The sequence below is a fragment of the Mya arenaria genome, chromosome 9 (assembly GCF_026914265.1).
Source record: "Mya arenaria isolate MELC-2E11 chromosome 9, ASM2691426v1".
Classification (NCBI taxonomy): Eukaryota; Metazoa; Mollusca; class Bivalvia; order Myida; family Myidae; genus Mya; species Mya arenaria.
This window is the reverse complement of record NC_069130.1, coordinates 36,746,433-36,768,921: the sequence shown is the minus strand read 5'-3', so window position 1 is coordinate 36,768,921 and position 22,489 is coordinate 36,746,433. Positions and strand designations below refer to the sequence as shown.

At 34.4% G+C, this 22,489-nt stretch overlaps 1 protein-coding gene across 5 annotated transcripts in view; it reads left to right on the top strand.

Annotated features, from left to right (window-relative positions):
- The window catches only part of LOC128246748 (homeotic protein spalt-major-like), a 33,794-nt gene extending 12,082 nt beyond the window's left edge, over positions 1–21,712 (top strand). Inside the window, exon 5 of one of the 5 annotated variants that reach the window (XM_052965157.1) lies at positions 19,811–21,712. In XM_052965157.1, the coding sequence (XP_052821117.1) occupies positions 19,811–20,397 (587 nt within the window). In that variant the 3' untranslated portion in view covers positions 20,398–21,712. Of the gene's footprint in view, positions 1–1,155; positions 4,256–5,479; positions 7,132–8,118; positions 8,952–12,477; positions 16,152–19,810 lie in introns of those variants that run through there. The other 4 variants (XM_052965155.1, XM_052965159.1, XM_052965160.1 and 1 more) reach the window with 4 other exon arrangements.
- The last annotated feature ends 777 nt before the right edge of the window (positions 21,713–22,489 follow it).

Here is a 22,489-nt window from a genome sequence, read left to right as displayed (position 1 = left end):
ATTTGGACAAGTACACAGCTGCTGAAAACCGCTAGGTGAATCTAATATGGTTTTTACAGCTGTGTACGAGTGTAAATTAGGAATAGAATAACTGTTAATATTGGAATAAGAAGAAAGATGAGTAAACATATTTCATTATTAAGACCTCACGCTTTCCCAATATAGACCTCTCTATTTATGGCAAAAAAAGTTTCTGCTTGATATTTCATAACTTTACAACAGAAATGTATGTCCACAACTAGTTTGATTCTGTGAAAATGGGTATTAAATGAATTGTCACTGAAGGGAACACGTACACTGAAGCGAATGCGACTTGTGGAAAGCCCCTGCGTATTTCTACTGGAGTGATTTTCATGCACACGAAGGAAGAGGACCATGAATCACATGTTATGGAAGAACAGCCCTTTTGTGATAATCCACACACGGAAATAGTTGTTCTCTTCATAATGTATTAAATTTAATATTTGTATTTTATTTAATATCATAAATTTAGATTTGATCAATTCAGTTATTCTCTCTGATATCATGGTGTAACTTATATATATATACATTACATAAAATTATGATATTAAGAGCCTTGCATTCATATGTAGAAGTCCAGTGATATACAGGGTCGTAACTAGTTTAATACATAGACTTAACCACATGTGTAACATAAGTTTCAAAAATTAAAATTAGTTACATGGTTTGTCAAAACTTGCAAAAAAGGGGTCATAGGGAAAGGGATTATGGAGGGTATTTTCTGTAGCTGTAACATCCAATGGTTAAGATTTACTCCTATCTAATGCGTCTTGTTTCTCTTCCCCACTTTAACCTCATTAGGTTTCTATGTTTAGCGTCTGGTGGACGGATAGGTTTTGAGCTTCCCAGTTGAAAACATTATTGCACTCAAGCTTTTATCTAATTTGAAGCCAGAAAAGCCCTCAAAAGAGCTTTCACCCTCTGAAAGGCAACCTCGGAACTCCATTGGAAGCTGCCAATTTTAAGCATCCCAAAAAAAAACCTCAACGAAATGGGTTCAGGCTGCCAGGTCAGTCGCATTCCTGGAATCTGTATCAAGCTTGAAGACACTTTATACTACACACTTATCCTTACCTTATGCAATCTTGTTTCTGATTTGGCAGTCTAAGATGCACTTTTCACTTCCCCTTTCAGGTCATTGGCCAATACACATCAAACCAAAGGAAACCAGTAAGCAGACGGACGATAATGCCGCCACAATTGTTAAAAAAATCCCTGTAATACCCATAAAATTATCCGAACTGGGAATTAATCAACAACAAAGTACAGAAGATTTACCGTTGGCTGATACTTTTATGACGAGGTTATGTAAACGAGGCCGGAAGGCTAAGGAGGGGACTCTGCATCTGTATTCGCATGCATGTGTATACTGCGGAAAACTGTTTCAGACATCGCATAATAGGGTCAGACATGAACGTATTCATACACGGGAAATGCCGTATGTGTGTGGTGTTTGTGGAAAGTCTTTTAATCAGAAATACTCGATGAAGATGCACGAAAAGAGACACTATATTGAAGAGGAGTCATTGTATACCGAGAATGAGGCATCGTTGCATAACTAAGAACATTATACAGATATTGACTTTTATTTTAAGCTTAGTATGGAGTATGATGTCATTACACACACACTATTCCCATATTGAAGGCGGAATTAGCCCTATGTACTTATTTATAGCCATGAGCATTTGATGCTTATTATTAACTGTTCAATATAACTTGATTACCATCACAAACTGGATGATTACCCACAAATGTGCTTATGACATATGATGTGGTGTTCCTTTGTTAAGAATTTAAAATACAACCAATCAGAGAATGATTTTTTTATAATTCATATATTAAAGCTACAATTTGGCATTTCTCTAAAGAAAAGAGTTAACTGGATAGTGAAAGCAGTTCAAATGCATGATATAGTGCTGTTTTTTGTAAGACATAATTACACTTACGGTACACTCTACATCTGTAAACATGTCAGAATGTTTTCTTTTTGATCTTCCTTTTTATCTTTGCATGCATAGTTATAGCCCTTGTGTTGTCATGCAAAAAAACTTGCTAATGACCAACAATAGCTTTGGTTTCATTGTCCTCATGCAAAAACCTTTACCTCATGACCAACAATAGCTTTGGTTTTATTGTCCTCATGCAAAAACCTTAACCTCATGGCCAACAATAGCCTTGGTTTCAATGTCCTCATGCAAAAACCTTAACCTCATGGCCAACAAAAGCATTGGTTTCATTGTCCTCATGCAAAAACCTTAACCTCATGGCCAACAATAGCTTTGGTTTCAATGTCCTCATGCAAAAACCTTGACCTCATGACCAACAATAGCTTTGGTTTTATTGTCCTCATGCAAAAACCTTAACCTCATGTCCAACAATAGCGTTGGTTTCATTGTCATCATGCCAAAACCTTAACCTCATGGCCAACAATAGCTTTGGTTTCATTGTCCTCATGCAAAAACCTTAACCTCATGACCAACAAAAGCATTGGTTTCATTGTCCTCATGCAAAAACCTTAACCTCATGACCAACAAAAGCATTGGTTTCATTGTACTCATGCAAAAACCTTAACCTCATGACCAACAAAAGCATTGGTTTCATTGTCCTCATGCAAAAACCTTAAAGTCATGGGCAACAATAGTGTTGGTTTCATTGTCATCCTAGCTAAAGCTTAACCTCCTGGCAAAAATAGCGTTGGTTTTATTGTCATACTAGCAAAACATTAACCTCATGACCAACAATAGCGTTGGTGTCATTGTCATCATGCCAAAACCTCAACCTCATTGTAAACAATAGCGTTGGTGTCATTGTCATCATGCCAAAACCTCAACCTCATGTCTAACAATAGCGTTGGTTTCATTGTCATCATGCCAAAACCTTAACCTCATGGCCAACAATAGCTTTGGTTTCATTGTTCTCATGCCAAAACCTCAACCTCATGTCCAACAATAGCGTTGGTTTCATTGTCATCATGCAAAAACCTTAACCTCATGGCCAACAATAGCTTTGGTTTCATTGTCCTCATGCAAAAACCTTAACCTCATGACCAACAACAGCTTTGATGTGAATTTCTTCATGCAAAAACCTTAACCTCATGGCCAACAATAGTGTTGGTTTCATTGTCATCCTAGCAAAACCTTAACTTCCTGGCAAAAATAGTGTTGGTTTTATTGTCATCCTGGCAAAACTTGAACCTCCTGACCAACTAACTAGCTGGTGTCATTGTCATCATGCCAAAGCCATGACCTCATAGCCAACAATAGCGTTGGTGTCTTCATCGTGCAAAAAACTCAACCTCATGGCCAACAATAGCCTTGGTTTCATTGTCATCATGCAAAAGTCTTAAATTCTTCTTTCACATGTATGCAGGGCGGAGCGAAACGTCCGACCCGAAATCATGTGCAGACTCTTGGCGAGGATGAAATGTCATTTAAGAGTTTACCAGTAAAAGTTCTTATCTCAAGTGGGAGGGCCATATTCAATATAAATTTTATTCTTATCCTTAAACATGCCTCAGTGATTCCATTCAGTCTTTTGGCCAGTTATTTTTACTGTCCAATCAAAACACTTGGATTCTATTCTTATAATTAAGTGATATCTAAGGTGTTTATTGAATGCAGCGCCAGTAATTGACTTGTGTTAAAGTTTATCTTTATGTATTTCTATTGTAATTTGTTGTGCCTACATGTTAAGGTAGACTATAGAAGTAGAGCTTACTTTAGTTTACCATTTAATGGGTCTTGCTCATGTTTTTTGGCCAATTTTTTTTTTAACAGGAATGCATCTGAAACACTAATATTATTATAATTATATTATTTTTTTATACCGAAATTGCAGAAGAAAATACGAAAAATTCCCAGTTTTATTTGGGAGTGAACCAACCTAGAAAAATGACAACAAAACCACTCGCCCACGAGGACTTACATCAGCTAAGGGATAATTTAACCTTTAAGCCTTTTTGCTGATAAAATTGTGGACTCAAAGGCAATATTTCAGCCTATATTAACATTTTGTTGAAAGGTTCTTAAGCATCAGTGACTTAGTTTTAAAAATCCTAATGATTTGCAACACTCGATTTCATCATAAAAAAGAGCCCCTTTTACAAAACATGAGTGAGTCCCTTTAAAGAAGTTTTAACAAATGCTTTTTTCTTGCCATTTATAAGTTTTTTAAATGATCATTTTGTTGTTCATGACCAATGATAAAAGAAAGTTATGTTCAAAATTTATGTATATATTCAGATAAAGAAAAACTATTGTATTAATATTCAAAACTATTAATGCATGTATATTGCTTTAAGTATTTTAAATGTTGTTATTGATCCAGTATATTGTTAATGTTTATTTATAGTTTTAGATTTAGAAAATTAAAATATTAAAATGATTTTGTTGGTTTTCCCATATCCCAGTAACATTTAAACTCTTACTAGAATTAGTGGCATAATTTATAGAGAGGTGAAGATGGTATTTGCAGTAAGGTGCTTATAAATTAATTGCTTGATTTTCATTCCCGCCCGCCCCCTCTTTTTTCTGCTGTCCTCTTAAATTTTATTGACTCAATTAAAAATGTTGAGCTCGGGTCGGTAATTGCGTATCCATCGGGTAATGTCAGTGAACAGTGTTTATTCATACCAAACAGTGTTGATGTACCGGTAAACATTCACATGTAAAAAAAGGGGAATTGTTACGATGGTGTTCTTGGTTTGTCTAGAAACACATGTTTATGGCCCCTTATGCAATAAGAAAGGGCTTGAACACATATTGACAGTCACTGAAGAAAGATGAAAAATAAAAAATAAAAATGTTACCCCCGGCCCTTACTCAAAAGAAATTGAATAGAAATCTAGCAATTAGTTTATATTTGCCTTTTGATTAGAAACTGTTGTATTTACTTCTTCTATTGGTAGAAAAAAACAAAACAGTCATGGTTTGTAAATTTTCTTCTTCTAAGATTGCATTTGAAAACTGTATTACAGACACATGTTGAAAAAACAAACAAAATGATTCTGATACAATCTGATACACATTTGGCTGATTGTTCAGAAAGTTAACAACATGATTAACAACATCATTGTTAACTTTAAAATGTTAAATATTTTATGGTGTGCTCACATGTTGAAATATAAACAAGTTCAGCTTAAATAGTTGTCTCAATTCTTGTTAAAAATACAGCAGATCACAAGTTGATCCAATAAACTTTCACAGCAGTAATGATATTAAAGTGGACAAACAATGAGGTTACCAGTGTTGTTAACTTAAGTAAAGTTCTGAAAAATCGACCAATTTTTAAATTGGACAGCTACATGTCTGGCATAAGTTATTGTTGGAATTATGTGTCTAAACTGAGATTTACATATCAGACAACTTTACTTTGTAGCAAAGCTAGCTAGAGCCAACAAAATGTGTTACTGAAAATTGTTTGATTTATTTTTTTATGCACATTTCTCTCCGCCTTTCAGAACGTTGGCCATCTTACGTCAAGCCAAAGGTAGCCAGTAAACATAGTAACATCATCTCCATGGAAACAAGTTTTGAACTCCCTGCATACCTTGAATCTTCACAGCTAAATTCCCAGTGGCAACCAGACATGCATAGTTTCACACAAGCCAATATGGACAGCTTCATACAACCGAATATAAGCGTTAAGTATGAAGCAAATTTTGAACAATATTGTAGAAGAGGAAGAAGATCTTCTGGTCACCCAAGATTATTGAATCTCTACAAATATGCGTGCACATATTGTGGAAGGCTATTCCAGTCAAATAGGAATCGACTAAGACATGAACTAATCCACACAAATGAGAAACCGTTTGAGTGTAGCGTGTGTGGGATGAGGTTTAATCAGAAACACTCGATGAAAAATCATGAGAAAAGACACTTAGCTAAGAATTGTGTGAAAATGAAATAAATATGGTATGGTTATGAAATAATATACATTATTGTGATGAAATAATATACATTGTTGTGATGAAATAATAAAAACACATACAGTTTGGTGATAAAATACTGAACTGTATGGTGAGGTTAAAAAAGAAATTGTGGTGCTGAAATAATAAACAGTATGCATGCTGAAATAATATACAGTATGGTGCTGAAATAATATAAAGTATGGTGGTGAAATAATATTAAGTATGGTGCTGAAATGATATTAAGTATGGTGCTGAAATAATATTAAGTATGGTGCTGAAATAATATACAGTATGCTTTTTAAATTATGTACAGTGTGGTGATGAAATAATGCACAGTATGCCTGGTGATGAAATAATGTACAGTATGCTGATGAAATAATGTATAGTATGCTGATGAAATAATGTATAGTATGGTGATGAAATAATTTGCAATATGTTGATAAAATAATGTACAGTTTGGTGTCGAAATACTAAACTGTTAACAGTAATAAGTAAACAGTATGGTTCTGAAATAATATTTAGTATGGTGATAGTATAGTAAGATGCTGAAGAAATATTCAGTACTGTGATTATATTATGGAAATAAAAAAAATAAACAGCATGGGATGAAATAATACACAGTAAATTGATAATATACCGTATAGTGATGAAATAATATACAGTTTGGTGATGAAATATTATACAGTATGATGATGAAATAGTATACAGTATTTTGATGCAATAATGTAAGGTATGGTGATGAAATAATATACACTATGGGGATGAAATACTGAACAGTATGGTCATGAAATAATGTACATTATGATGATAAAATACTATACCCAATGGTGCTAATATGCAAACAGTTTACAATGGTGCATGGTTTGTGTGGCTGGTATATTTTTCTTTAAATTTAGTTTCGGTAATCTTGAATTATTTTGTGATGGAGAAATGAATGACACTATAATTCATTATTTTTGTGGCCTGAAAATAGCATGAAGGATGCTAGTACAATTTATCATAGTAATAAAGATGATTAGATTCAGCATTCAAAGCTTATAATAAAGATATAATTTTAATGATGTTTCAGTGTTTTTTTTAAATGCACACTTTAATAATTTGAATGACAGACCTGAAAGAACTAATGCCATTGAGTGAGTCTTAATGAGTGAATAAAATTGATTTTATGATTGTTTATTTTTTTAAAAATCACTATATTATGATTAAAGTATCATGCATATTGAAAATGTATAAAATGTTAATTAAACTTTACTCATAACTCATAGTATAATTATTATTATATTTTTTTAGGTCATAAAGTCTTCTGTATTGTTCAATGACTATGAAATACAAAATGTAAATAAAAGGTTGGCATATTATTTTGTCTATTTGACCATTTCATTCAAATTTCTTGGCCATGCAATGTATGTGGCAATTATGACAGACATGTATATATTGTTGATACATATAACTGCCAAAGATCAACATTACTAGTCTTGATCAACTATGGTCGGATTGTTAAGAACTTTGTTGAGGTTAACAACCTTGTTTACAATACTATTGTTAACTCTAAAAGGTGTAATAATTTACGATGCTCTTATATTTAAGTAAATCATGTATGCCTGTAACAGTTGTCTCGAACCTTGTTAGAGAGACATGATCAGATCAAGAATGTGGCCATAATGGTTCCAGAGCAATATAGATTTAAGATATTACAATTATGTCGTAAACAATGTCATTTAAAAGATATAGCCGGGAATTCACATAACTGGGGTTTCCCATGCCGGTACAAATAAAAGGTGAATTTCGAACTATTAAAATTCATGTTAAAGACCAATGACTCTATTCTTTTCGAGGTAGCATGTGTATGCTGAGACGGTATTATTTTGTTTGTACCGGAGGTTTAGCTTTGGAAAACCAGAATGTTTATAATTCCGGCTTAAACTATTCAACAAAGGTCTATACAATCAGCGACATGTGTACAATCTACCAAATAAATGTAGGAATGGTTTATGATCATACTCAAATATGTTACACTATGTATTTCTCAGGAGACATACTGGGATGATCTTACATGAAATGTTACGTTTCAGAAAAGCAAAATGGCCGAACTTCACAGTCCACTATATAAGATATTCTTGTTTAATTGTCTAAATAAAAAAACAAACATTTTTCATCACTTTTCATGTAAATTTCTATCCCCCTTTCAGAATGGTGGCCGTCCTACATCAAGCCAAAACCTACCAGTTGCCGTAGCAACAACATCTCCATGGCAACAAGTTTGCCAATTCCTGTACACTTGAATTTGGCAAAACCAGAAGTTCAAGATCCACTTCCATTGGATATTCCTGCGCAACAAAGCGTTGATTCATCAAGGCAACAAAGTATGGATTTATCTATGCAACAAAATACAGATATTACTGCATCATCGGAGATAGATGCAGAACTATTTAACTGCACAAGAGGAAGAAAATCTTCTGGCAAGCCACGATTGTTAAGTCTTTACAAATACCCATGTGCGTATTGTGGAAAACTTTCCCAGTCAAATCGGGACCGACAGCGACACGAGCTGGTACATACGAAAGAAAGGCCATTTAAGTGTCGTGTTTGCGGAAGGGGGTTCACTCAGCAACATGCTGTGAGGAGTCATGAGAAACGACATTACATGAAAAAGATATGATCGTGAAGTAAATGATTTATGGTGCAGTCTATAATTGCACCTTTGACTGTCTCAGTTTTTCGGTGGCTCTTGTTATAACGTACATACTGAACTATTGTTTAGATCTTGTTTACATTATCACAGATTTTCTTGTATTTAATAAAGAAATTTGTTCATCATTTGTTCCTTTGTTAGAATTCAGGGGCCAATTCAATAAAGGATTATAGTTGCAACTTGATCAATCTTAAATCTCTGTAAACATCACCAATGGCAAGACATTGATTTTTTTTATTGCCTCAACAATGTGTCCATTTTAAAGTGACACTGTTATTCGAAATCAATACATACACATATATAATAATCATAAATTTTGAGTGATAAACCTTTAAAAACTTACAAAATAGTGCATTTATGAAAAATATAAATAACCGTATATTTAATAGCTGAAAACACAAAAATATTAAATGATTGGTGAGTGCTTAAAGTAATGAAACAAATATGACACTTAAAAGATTATTTCAATTCGACTAAGATCTTTATTGAAATGGCCCCCAGTCAGAACTAGCCCATGAATATGGGTTACGGTAGTTATAGTGCACAAATACTCGGCCGTGATTGGCTGGTTCAAAACAGTGATCTATAACTATAAGTTACATGAAAAGTTGAAGTACATGTGATATGTGATCAGTTATGTGGCTGTATTCAGTATAATTTTTATCCTTGACCTTAGACATGCCTCAATGATTCCATTCATTCCATTGGCCAGTTATTTTTACAGTCCAATCAAAACACTTGGATTCTAATCTAAAAATTTAGTGAAATCTTAGGTGGTTACTGAATTATTATCAGCACCATGGTTTATAAAGACATCAAATTTTAAATAAAACACTTAGAATAAAATTGAATTTATTATTATATGAGTTTGAGCTGTAATTTAGACACCACTTTGATATACCAGTACATGAATTGAATTAACATAATATTAAGTTTTATTTACTTTACTTTAAAAAAAAGCAGATGGAATATTGTTATAGCAATGTTGTCGAAGCAAAAACTTTCTGATTGCCACTCCTTAGACACCAAGGCCAGTATTTATAAAACATCTTAAGTCATTTACTAACTTAATTCATTTACTATCTTAAGTCATTTTCTTTAGTGAAGTATCTCACTCGTCATATGATATAATAACTTAATAATATTCAAAATATCTCATTTTCATGTTATGTAATATAACTGAAGTTAAGAAATGACTTTAAATGTTTTATAAATTCCAGGCAAGTGAATAAAGAGTATATTACCGGTTAAACTAGGTGGACACTTTTGTAAATTTGCGGATAAAACATTTTGGTTTTATGATTTAATATCATTGGAGAATATTTGGGGACAAAAAATTATTGAAGCAGTTACTTGTGCATGCATTTTTTATTTGACAATATTTTCTTCATAATTGCTTCATGATGTATCATAATTGCTTCATGATGTATCATGCATATTTGTAGTGGAAATCAACATCAGCAGGAAGTACAATCTTAAGTTTTTAAAAGTAACTGTTAATACTGATTATTTTGAGGTTCATTTTGTGATGTGTTCCCAGTATAATTACTACCATTGGCTTTGTTCAATGAAATGTCAGTGCATTATATGTACGGTGTACACATGAGTGTATGGAAGTTATAAAAAACACATCAGTAATGTCCTTTTCTGCTAAATTTGGACTCCTAATCACCTTATTTCGATGTAATTCATTTGTTTCTAATGCTTTATCTTAAGCAACTATTTTATATAAGATGTTGGAGAGGGTTGTTGTTTTTTGTCTATACATTTACTGTGATATTGGAAAGGTAATAAGTAGGCGGTGCTTAAGTGTACAGTAACATGCAGATAAATTACAATGGTATTATGTTATACACACACTAGTTATTGAACAATGTCCTTGACTGGATAGTAGAAAAAACAGTTACTCTTGATTAAAAATATATAACTCACACTACACACTCGTGTGTAAATCTGATACCTCTGGCAGGGGCTTAGCTGGCCTTCTTTTCATGTGGATTCATAATTGTGGTAGGGGGGCTAGGGGATATTGGTCCCCCGGAACAATGGTGCTATCTGGTGCATTCTGGGTGTTCTGTGTTGCTTTATTTAGAACTTGGAAATTAACAGTTTTAGGATCATATATCAACGAATAAAACCTTGACACGGCAGATGGCTGTTGTTGTTTTTTGTCAGAATCATATGGATTCAGCCGCACACTCGCGTATAGGCAGCTACGCGCCTGTCTGGAATTTGGTGGCATCATTTTTACAGATTCACAAACTTTTTTCAGTTTACAGGAAAAAAAACTCAGGATAATTTATAACTTTGATTATACTGACAGCATGAATGTCATAAAAAATAACACCAATATAAAACCAAACAGGCATGTTTTTATTGTTAGATCAATTTGAATATGTATTTAACTTTGTAGAAAGGATGTGCATGCTATTATTAGGAATTTTGCTTAAAGGCCTAGTTTAAGAATTGTCTAGATTGTTAATTTCTGGCTGACCTGAGCACCTGTTTAGAGCCCTGGGCCAGTATTTATAAAACTACTTAAGTCATTTCTTAACTTCTGAGTCAATTTCCAAAAAATTTCATAGTTAAATTTATAGAATAGTGCTAGTGTTTTTAATATGAAAGAATGTGAATCATATCAATGATAATAAATTATTTCAGATGTTATGAAGAAATTATATCATAAGATATGTCCGATACTTAACTTAAGAAGATGACTTTAGTTATGAAATTAGTTTAGATGTTTTATGAATATGGCCCCTGATGCCTTTCACGGCTGTGTTAAAAAAGGGGCCGCTCAAGTACATGTATGCTTTGAATGATCATAAGCACTGAGATCGGAGATCTGGGTTGGTATTCTTTAAACTTCTTTAGTCATTTCCCAACTTGAGTCACTCCCTGATTTTAGTCACTCTTCAGTCATATGAAATAAAAACAAGAATTTCCAAAAACCATTAGTTTCGTTGCCCTTATAAAAAAAACATACTTGAATGTTAAATTCCTTTCACAATTTTTAAGAAATCGACTTAAGTTAGGACATGACTGAAGATACTTTATGAATACAGCCCCTTATTTATGAATACAGCCCCTTATTTAGGAAAACAGACACCAGAGTTCAATCGAGATTATATTTAAGGACCAACAGACTTATGGAATGGTTAAACTAGGCCTTTTACTGCATGCAGCCAACCTTAGAAAAAACCTTTGCAAAAAAAGGTTTTCTTGCATACCGGACATGGATTTCTGGACATGTGACCAGTGCAGGAAAAATCGATATCCTGATATGTTAGTATATAAATTTAAGCCATATTTTAATCATTACATTTCAAATAGTTGAATAAAATTTAGAAATGTTTTAGAAATAAGAATTACAGTAGTGTTCGAACTCTTTGAAAAAAATTATTTTCTATTAACGATTTATCATCGATCAACTGAGATTTTCATATTTTTGACCATTTCATCCAGAGTTCATATTTACTTCTTAATGTATGCTGTAACACACCTTTTGGTGAAAAGTTTTACTTTTTAAAGTATACTGTATGCAAGAAAACAAACCAATCATGTTCTTGCGGTGTGGTTGGAAAATCCAACCCTTGTGTTAGCTGCTTAGCTGGAAACTCTGCATGCATTGTTACTGGCTTTAGCACGAGCCCCTTGAGTCAGAATTTTCAATCCACACCAGAAACATTTTAGAGATACTCAAGACCTGTACTTGGTGTTTATTTGAATAATGTCTGATAGACATTTTAAAACTACAAGCAAAATATTTTTTAACAATGATATGCTCTTACCATTACAATGCCCATAATTATAGCAACGTCAGAATTCCTCTTGAAGTTTTATTTCCATATTTCAGCTGAAGCCAAGCCTTCTCAACCAGCCTCCAGCCCACCTGCCGACCAGATTGACCTTACAGCAGATGATGACCAAGAGGACACTGACCAGGGGGTGGTGTATAGTTACCATGACAATAGTGATGGTGCAGGGACCTTCATTGTGACAACAGTGCCTAGTATTGCCCAGTCAGAAGACCCAGTGTGTAATTTAAGCATTATAGATGTGTCTTCACTGTCAACATCTCAAATTGAAGCTAACTCCTTTCAAAATCCAAGCACTTTGGTCCCAAGTTTTTTATATGACAGTTCTGGGAACATCACTGCAAACTATTCTCAAACTCAAAATGCTGCTATTGCAGTAAATGATGTGAACAATCCTGGTCTTACATACAGTAGTTCTGGTTACTATTGTGTTTCAAGTGCTGTTAATCTTAGTTCAGGACCTGCTGATGAAGCAATGTCAAGGTCATGGAAATATTCTGATGCAAGCTCTTCAGCGACTTGGACTCAACAAAGCTCTTCATTGACGCAGACCACCAATGAAATTGAAGAAGGGGAGGAAACAGTTATTGAAGAGTCATATCAGGACCCTAGCCAGCCTATGTTAGAATCCATACCAATAAATCCATTCAAAGCAGTGAAATTCAATAAGGAGTTCTATGGTCGGAGTAAAACTAGAATTTTGTTGAAGAAACAAATTTGTCATATTTGTAATAAAAGATTGTTAAAGAAGAGTGATTTGGAAAGACATATTCGAACACACACCGGTGAAAGACCATTCAGATGCCCTGCCTGTGGGAGAAAATTCAGTCAGAAACATAACTTGTACTTGCATAGGCGTCAGTTCAGACATTAGTACAATGGGAAAATTGACTGTTAAAATCTTGTTTTCATGAATATTTGTGAGGTAGGGGAGAAAACTCTTCTACTAATGAAATTGCATATTACAACTTTGATACCTTTCATCTTAAAGATGAACCATGACAGCTTAAAGAGGTTTTGTTACTAAATATAAAAAAGAATACAGGACCTAATTTCATTTGCTAAGATTCCGAAGTGGTCCCAATTTAGCACCAATAAAACTACCTCATGTTCATGATTACAAGATTTTCGTAGCAAAATGTCCCACAGTTCTCAATGCAGCAGAGCAATAGTGTACATGAGGTTAATCAGACAATGTTTACATACTAGATTACAGGTGTACTGTGGTGTACTGTGGTGTATAGTGGTGTACTGTGGTGTACAGTGGTGTACTGTGGTGTTCAGTGGTGTACTGTGGTATACACTGGTGTTGAACAATTTCAAAGATGCCTGGGGAAAGTTTTTTGTTTTGAAATTCAGTTTTCCATAGACTCATGCTTTTGTATTTTATGCATAAATGTAAAGACAAACTACATGTAGAAAATTACATATTTAAGAGCAGTTGTGAAACCTTTTTTCGTACCGGTATGTGTATTTATAGACTTCACTAGGCACAAGAGAGTTGAAAATGCCCTCTATTTCTATATTGAGTAAAAATACAATTAAAGGTTATTAGTACTGTACTGTTTTGATATGGGAGATTGTATTCAGCTCTCTTCGAAATCTGCAAAGATCCACGAGAGTTGAATACAACAATCCGGATCAAAACTCAGTACTAATGACCTTTTTATTATACATGTTACTGGTTAGATCACTTAAAAGCCACATATTTTCATAGTGAATGTCATTTTAACGATGCACTATTATGTTTTATTCCATCATTTTAACATCGCGCAACGATACTTTTTATGACGTGATGTCACAAGAGTGGAATACAGCTGTATTGCACTGGAGTGGAATACGGACTTCCGTATTTTGCTATATGTATTGCTTGTGGATTTATGATAGGTATAATTATAATAAAAACCCTTATGCACTTAAGTCCACAATCTGCTGTGTGTGGATCGAGGGAGCCCACTTCTTTTACCATCTATTGATTTGACACTAAATTTGAATTATGACCACCCTAATTCATTATACCTAGAATCTGCTTAAAAAGACAATATTGTTTAAAGCAGCACTCTCACAGATTGATTTTTTTGACAACTTTGTTTTTATTTTTTGTTTTGGAATGAGCCAATTTTTGTGTAAATATCTGGAAACTAGTAATATTAGTATGCTGACTAAAGAGCAGATCACAATTTTAATATTGATGTTTGAAAATTGATGTTTTATGGCTAAAAGCATAACTAATGCTTTAAAAAATGGATTTTTTTGGCAATTCCAAACAACTGAGACCTGTAAGTTCTATTGCGAGTTTACTTATATGACTGAATTGAAGGCACTGATGCCAAACTGAGCTTCTGTTAGATTCTGAATAAAAAATAAAGGTCAATATCTGTCATTATTTGAGAGTGCAGCTTTAAGGAAAGAATATATTGTTTAAATAAATATTTTTTTAACTTAGTTTGTCCAAGGTTATCATGAAGCTAGTAATTCCTTCCATTGGTTAAACAGTTCTGAATATTCATATCAGGGTGGCTTGGCGTCATGGCAGTTGTAAGAGGCATAAACAGAAATAAAATGAATTTATCTTTGCCCTCTGGATGGACAACAAGTTATTGTACTATATATTTCACATTTTGTGCCAAATGAGGGAACATTGTATTGTTGAATAGTTTTAATGAGAGAGGGTGTAGTTCATGAAAATGAATACTTTTACTTTGTCTTGATTTGCAGTTGTTAATGTGTAAACAGATAAAGGGGTTAAGCTTATGAATTCTAGGAGGGAGCTGCTTCTTGCCCTTTCTGTTATCATCCCTCTGATTCATGCAAAATCCAGCATGTGCATCATTTTACATTGTACCTTCTTGTAGTTGAATGCTTTAGATAACAACATGTTTCCTTAGTTTTATTACATGTACATACAAACTTGATATATCTGGCAGTTGAAGCCTAAAACTACTTCAATTAAACACATTTCTATATTTCGGTCTAATTTATTATATTCAAGTTATAGACAATTCTGTTTCCAAGGTTTGAGCGCATTTGCATATCTCTATTTAGTAACGGTAGGCCTGGTCAAGCACATGTTTCTGGAACTTGTAATCTTTTTTTTCATTTCAAGAAAAATAGGAATGCACATCAAAGCCTACCATGCATTGAAAAATCTGCAAGTTAGCATGCCCCCTGAGCCTTCCTAGCAAATGGGGCCTGAATATCAATTCTGGGGCAGTGATTGCAAACCGTCTTAAGCTTGAGTATATCAGACTAAAAATTGCAAATTTTAAGTAACTTTACGTCTTACATAGCATTGATGGTGAAATTTGCTCATTTATATTACTATTTCAATGTTGTACCTTAATATACTTATATAATTCTTAACTGAAATGGAATAAAAAATTGATTGTTTGATCCTTAATGGAAATGCTTTTCTGAATCAAAGTCTAGACTTAGACTTAAGACTGGTTGAATTCATGGCCCTAGGTCTAGAGATATGCCCCTGGAACTGTACATACTCCAGTTGTAATATATCCTGAATTGTTAGTTTTGTTATCTTTGTACAATTCATTTGCATGTGTAATTATTTCTTGAATATGTTCATTAAAGGTAAAAAATCACTGTCAGTCACATTTATGTTCTTATTGATATCATGGGAAGGCTGAACAATTCTTGTCAATATTAGTGTGGTGAAACTATGGTACTTCCTTATCAATATTACTGTGGTGTTACACTGTCAATATTAATGTGGTGTTACCTTGTCAATATCACTGTGGTATTACCTTGTCAATATCACTGTGGTATTACCTTGTCAATAATTCTGTGGTATAACCTTGTCAATATCACTGGGATGTTACCATGTCAATATTACTGGGATGTTACCATGTCAATATCACTGGGGTGTTACCTTGCAATATAACGATGGTGTTACCTTGTCAATATCACTGTGGTGTTACCTCGTCAATATAAGAGTGGTGTTACCTTGTCAATATCACTGTGGTGTTACCTCGTCAATATAAGAGTGGTGTTACCTTGTCAATATCACTGTGGTGTTACCTCGTCAATATAAGAGTGGTGTTACCTTGTCAATATCACTGTGGTGTTACCTCGTCAATATAAGAGTGGTGTTACCTTGTCAATATCACTGTGGTGTTACCTCGTCAATATAAGAGTGGTGTTACCTTGTCAAAATCACTGGGGTGTTACCTCGTCAATATAACGGTGGTGTTACCTTGTCAATATCACTGGGGTGTTACCTCGTCAATATAACGGTGGTGTTACCTTGTAAAAATCACTGGGGTGTTACCTCGTCAATATAACGGTGGTATTACCTTGTCAATATCACTGGGGTGTTACCTTGTCAATATCACTGGGATGTTACCTTGTCAATATCACTGGGGTGTTACCTTGTCAATATCACTAGGGTGTTACCTTGTCAATATCACTGGGGTGTTACCTCGTCAATATAAGGGTGGTGTTACCTTGTCAATATCACTGGGGTGTTACCTCGTCAATATAACGGTGGTGTTACCTTGTCAAAATCACTGGGGTGTTACCTCGTCAATATAACGGTGGTATTACCTTGTCAATATCACTGGGGTGTTACCTTGTCAATATCACTGGGATGTTACCTTGTCAATATCACTGGGGTGTTACCTTGTCAATATCACTAGGGTGTTACCTTGTCAATATCACTAGGGTGTTACCTTGTCAATATCACTGGGGTGTTACCTTGTCAATATCACTGGGGTGTTACCTTGTCAATATCACTGGGGTGTTACCTTGTCAATATCACTGGGGTGTTACCTTGTCAATATCACTGGGATGTTACCTTGTCAATATCACTGGGGTGTTACCTTGTCAATATAACGGTGGTGTTACCTTGTCAATATCACTGGGGTGTTACCTTGTCAATATCACTGGGGTGTTACCTTGTCAATATTACTGTGGTATTACCTTGTCAATATTACTGTGGCATTACTGTGTCAATATCAATGTGGTGTTACATTGTCAATATAACTGTGGTGTTACATTGTCAATATTACTGTGGTGTAACCATGTCGATATACATCTGGTGTTACCCTGTCAGTATTACTGTGGTGTTACCTTACTGTGGCATTACTGTGTTAATATCTCTGTGGCGTTACCTTGTCAATATAACTGGCGTTACCTTGTCACTATACCTGTGGTGTTACCTTGTCAATATCAAAGTGGTGTAACCTTGTCAATATTACTGTGGCATTACCTTGTCACTATACCTGTGGTGTTACCTTGTCAATATCAAAGTGGTGTAACCTTGTCAATATTACTGTGGCATTACCTTGTCACTATACCTGTGGTGTTACCTTGTCAATATTACTTTGGCATTACCTTGTCACTATACCTGTGGTGTTACCTTGTCAATATCAAAGTGGTGTAACCTTGTCAATATTACTTTGGCATTACCTTGGCACTATACCTGTGGTGTAACCTTGTCAATATTACTGTGGCATTACCTTGTCACTATACCTGTGGTGTTACCTTGTCAATATTACTCTGGTGTTACTTTGTCAATATAACTTTGGTATTATCTTTTTAATATGACTTTGGTTATGTAAGAAATTCAGTTCATGATTATTAAATACCATTCATTGCAGTGTGTTTTTATTCTGACAATGTTCTGCCACTTTTAATGCGAAGACATATTCTTTTTTCCAAAAAATCCCCGTTTCCACAAAAGCGTGAGAAAACACTCTGACAGTCTTTTTTAAACCTTATTGGCCAATGGCCAAAAGACCTTAATCAATGGCAAGGTGTCCATCTTCAGTGTGTGCGTCCATGCATCTGTAAATAATTGCTTTAGAACGCTATAAAGTTTTATTAAAACTGAATACTACTTATACAGTAGTTAGATATCAAAGAAGAATCAGTTCCTTTCGAAAACCAGCCAGATCAGTCTATATATGAGTGGATAATTGCACTTGAAATGTACTTTTTATGGGAGATAACATTGTTAAGAGAGATGTGAATTCATTGTAGTGTCTGTCATCTTTTAAAACAGATGGTTACAGTCTGTATTATAAATGACCAAAAACCAGGGGAGACAACTTTGGACAGAAAGTTTAGTATTTTTCTAGTGTTGTCTCCCTTTTAAACCTATACAAGAGCCATGCTAGTAGCCTTCATGGGCCTCTTGTTTTTCTTTTGAGATTACCACATTTATCCATGCATTCCTTGAAATAAGTGAGTAAAGAATATTGAAATTGGCCAGGTAAAACAGCAATCCTTTATCAAGATATTAATAAATTTACAAATACGAATTGACCACAAGTATATTTCTGCCTTAATACGTTAATTTGTCTACTGCTTCGTCAGCAGTTTCCGGAATTAATGCTTAGATTTTAAACAAGCATGTCAAGACATGACTCTTATGACATAATGTTATAAATGGTGTTTTGGAAAGATTCAAGTCCAGTTTTGCAAGAGCCTTCATGTTGTCTGATTTCTGTAGTTGGTTATTTTTGCAAATTTTGAATGATGTCCCAATCCATAACTGCAAAATGTAAAATTTGGTTACAAAACGTAATATTTAACAAACAATGACAAAAAGTGTGTATCAAATCCCATGTTTTGCAAGACCCTGTTTTTTTTGTTTTTTGTTTTTTTGTTTTTTTTGGAGGGGGGGGGGGGGTATAAATAGATCTACATTGTTTAAAAAGCAATTCAGCAATAGTGAATACGTAAGTTTGATATGAAATGATATATAGCTCAGTTACCAAAAATATACCACACTACCTTTTTAAGTTGGCTAAGGTATGTTCTTTTAATGTTCTTCTAATATTATAGCATGGTTTGCTTCTAAAACTGGTAATCGTCTCAGTATATGCCTCTAAAATAATATTCTTGTAGAATGTGACTTGTTTTTAAAATGAATTGAGGAATGCTCTGACAGTAATTGCTCCTAAAACGGTGACATATTTTAAAATGGGTCAAAGTATGCTCACTATATGCTAACTAAGCAGGCAATGGTTTGCCTCTCAAATGGGTTCAAGTTTACTTCCCAAAGTGACAATACGTGTATTTAAAATGAGATCACACTATGCCTGCAAAATATAATGATGCTTAGTATTGCTTGTTATAAAATAGACTTGGCTTGCTTCTAAATAGGTAATGGTTTACCCACTTAATGCTTCCTAATAAGAAATGACTTGCATCAACCAATCAATGGGACTATCGGTACGAGACAGAATAGTAATGACAATCTTCATAATTAAGTTATTTCTAGAATTCTTAAGAAACACATGTGTTGCAGGTAAAATATCTTTATTCCGTTAGTATAGTTTGAGGGAACAGCAGACTGAAGTTTTAAATTGAACACGTATGTTTACAATTCGTTTTATTTTCATTTGCAAGGGACCGACGACAAGGATGCCCGCACATTCCAGCAAGTTCCAAGCACATCGTCTGACCAAGGGCAGCAAGAAAATTTCGTGTTCTACCAAACGGTCAGTCCCGTCACGCATGCGCAGAACTTTCAGCAGTCACGTGATAAAGCTGACCAATCATTCACCACCTTACGTCGACTTGACCTTTGCACACCGCCAAACGTTACACTTATTCCTTATAGCGAGGCTGTGTCAGATTCTGGCAACGTGCCAACCGACCGGAAGTCAACATTCCCACCGGAAATGCATGTAGTTCCCTCTCCTCTGCTTACAGTGGCACCAAATGAAAGAATTGTTCTACCGTCGAGTGTAGAAGACCAGTGTTTGCCTTTTACAAAAGATAATTATGGAAAAGAAAAGGATAAGTGGGTCTTGAAAAGACATATTTGTGCATACTGTGGCAAGAGGTGCCTAAAGCCTTCGGATTTATCTAGGCACGTTAAAATACATACAGGGGAATATTCTTACGAGTGTCCACAGTGTAAGTCAAAGTTCAGAGAAAGGTTTAACCTAAAAAGCCACATGAAAAAAGGAAGTTGCATTCCAAAATTTTAGGCCAATATTGTAATTGTAAAATTAAAATCGTACTGGATTTTTACTTCGTCTGTTGAAAAGGGGGTTCTATTAAGGACCATTTTGTCCGGCATCGGATTTCAGCATCGACAACCAGCGTTGGCGTCACATTTTTTGTGGTTTTAGTTTAAAGATCAAGGTCATTAATAAATGCCAACACATCGTTTTCCTTTATAAAGGCACACACTTGTTATCTTGAATAGAATTATATCAAACAGTCTCAAGTTTGCGTTTAGACTCATGTGGCAAAACTGCAAATCTTAATTCCACTGTAGCGTTCCTTCTAGTTGAGTATTGGTGATGAAGTTTAATGATTTTTATTACTATTTGAAATTGTACAATGACTTATAGTTATTTTTGTAGAACGAATGGAATAAAGAGATTGTTTGTATGTAGTAACGTTGCTTTTCTGAGTCTAGACATAGACTTGAGACTTTTCATAATCATGTTCCCAGGTTCTCAGAAAACATCACATGGATGTGTTTGTGAGCAAAATGAAAATAATGTAATCCCTTAACACTTTGCATACATTGGGTTTAAGAATTGGTGACACAAAAATGAATTGTCCATTGACTACTAGGCGCCATCATCGGTGACAAGGCGCAGACCTTTAGTGAATTTAAAGGTCTTTTCAATAAAAAAGAGCCCTTAAACACTTGGCATACATGAGGCTTAAGAATTGGTAACTGTCCATTGATATAGGGACCATCGTCGGTGTCGAGGCGCAGACCTTCAGTGAATTTAAAGGTCATTTCAATAACAAAACAGTCGACATAAGTATTGCAATAACCGTTGATTTTACTGTTTGTCTTGAATTGCTTTAATTGCTTTTAGTTTCCCCAGGGTTCTTGTATTCTAAATATTATTCCTAGCACGTCCGTTTTAATAAGATATCGTAGTTGCAAAGCTTACACTGGGGGCACCAGCAGAATCTATACAAATAACGTTCGTACGATTTGGTTTGTTTTTTTCATTATATTCGCCAAAACAGCGTCACGTCCTTGAAATTTACGATCTTAAACCTAAAGGTCTTTTTTGAAATGGGACCCTGCTTTTTAACAACAGTCAGGTATTGTCTGAATAGAGTTGTTTAGAGGTTGCTGTTATTAATTGCTTTTATAGTTCCTTTAATTTATGTTTTATTTATGTGCAATTGTGTATAAACATCTTCTATTTAATAATTTAGGGCATATAATATCCACCACGTTATGGATATTAATAGTAACGTGTAGTTGTACGAATCTGTTGCTCATGCTTTCAATATAATATATTTGCATTGCTTGTATGTGTTGAATAAAAATGAATTGTAATAATTATGTTGATATTTCATTGGTTCTTTCCTGTCACGTGATACGATGTAATGAGCGCGAAACCGGTACTTCTGAAAGCAACTTTGAGTCACTAAGAAATACTAAGTCCTGCTAAGAAGTATTTAGAGCTACCAAGAAGTATTTAGAGCTACTAAAAATATAAAGAGCTACTAAGGGCTATAAAGAGCTACAGAGAGCCACTTAAAAAAACAAACAGCGACTAAGAATTACGAAGAGCTACTTAAATCTGTTAAGAGCTACTAAGAAATATTAAAACTACTGAGACTTACTAAGCACTACCACGTTCTACTAAGAACTATCAAGAGCTGCTAAGTATCAAAACACACTCAGAACTACTAAGAGTTACTGAGAAATATTAAAAGTACTAAGACTTACTAATATACTAATAGCCAATTAGAACTACTGAGAGAGAGAGAGAGAGGGAGAGGGGGTGAGGGAGAGAAAGAGAGAGAAACGAACAACTATTAAGAGCTATTAACAATTACAAGAGCTACTAATGTTAAAAACCTCTTATAACTGCTAATAATTATTAGAAACTACTAAGAGCTAGGAAAAGCTATTACGAACTTTTAAGCGCTACTTTGTACTATTGAGAGCTACTAAGAACTAATAAGAATTAGTCAGAGCTACAAAGAACTCTGTAGTACTACAAGCCAAACTATTAAGAACTACTGAAAACTAGAAAGAGCTACTTAGAACTACATGTACACTGTTACTACTTAGCACTATTAAGAGCTACTACG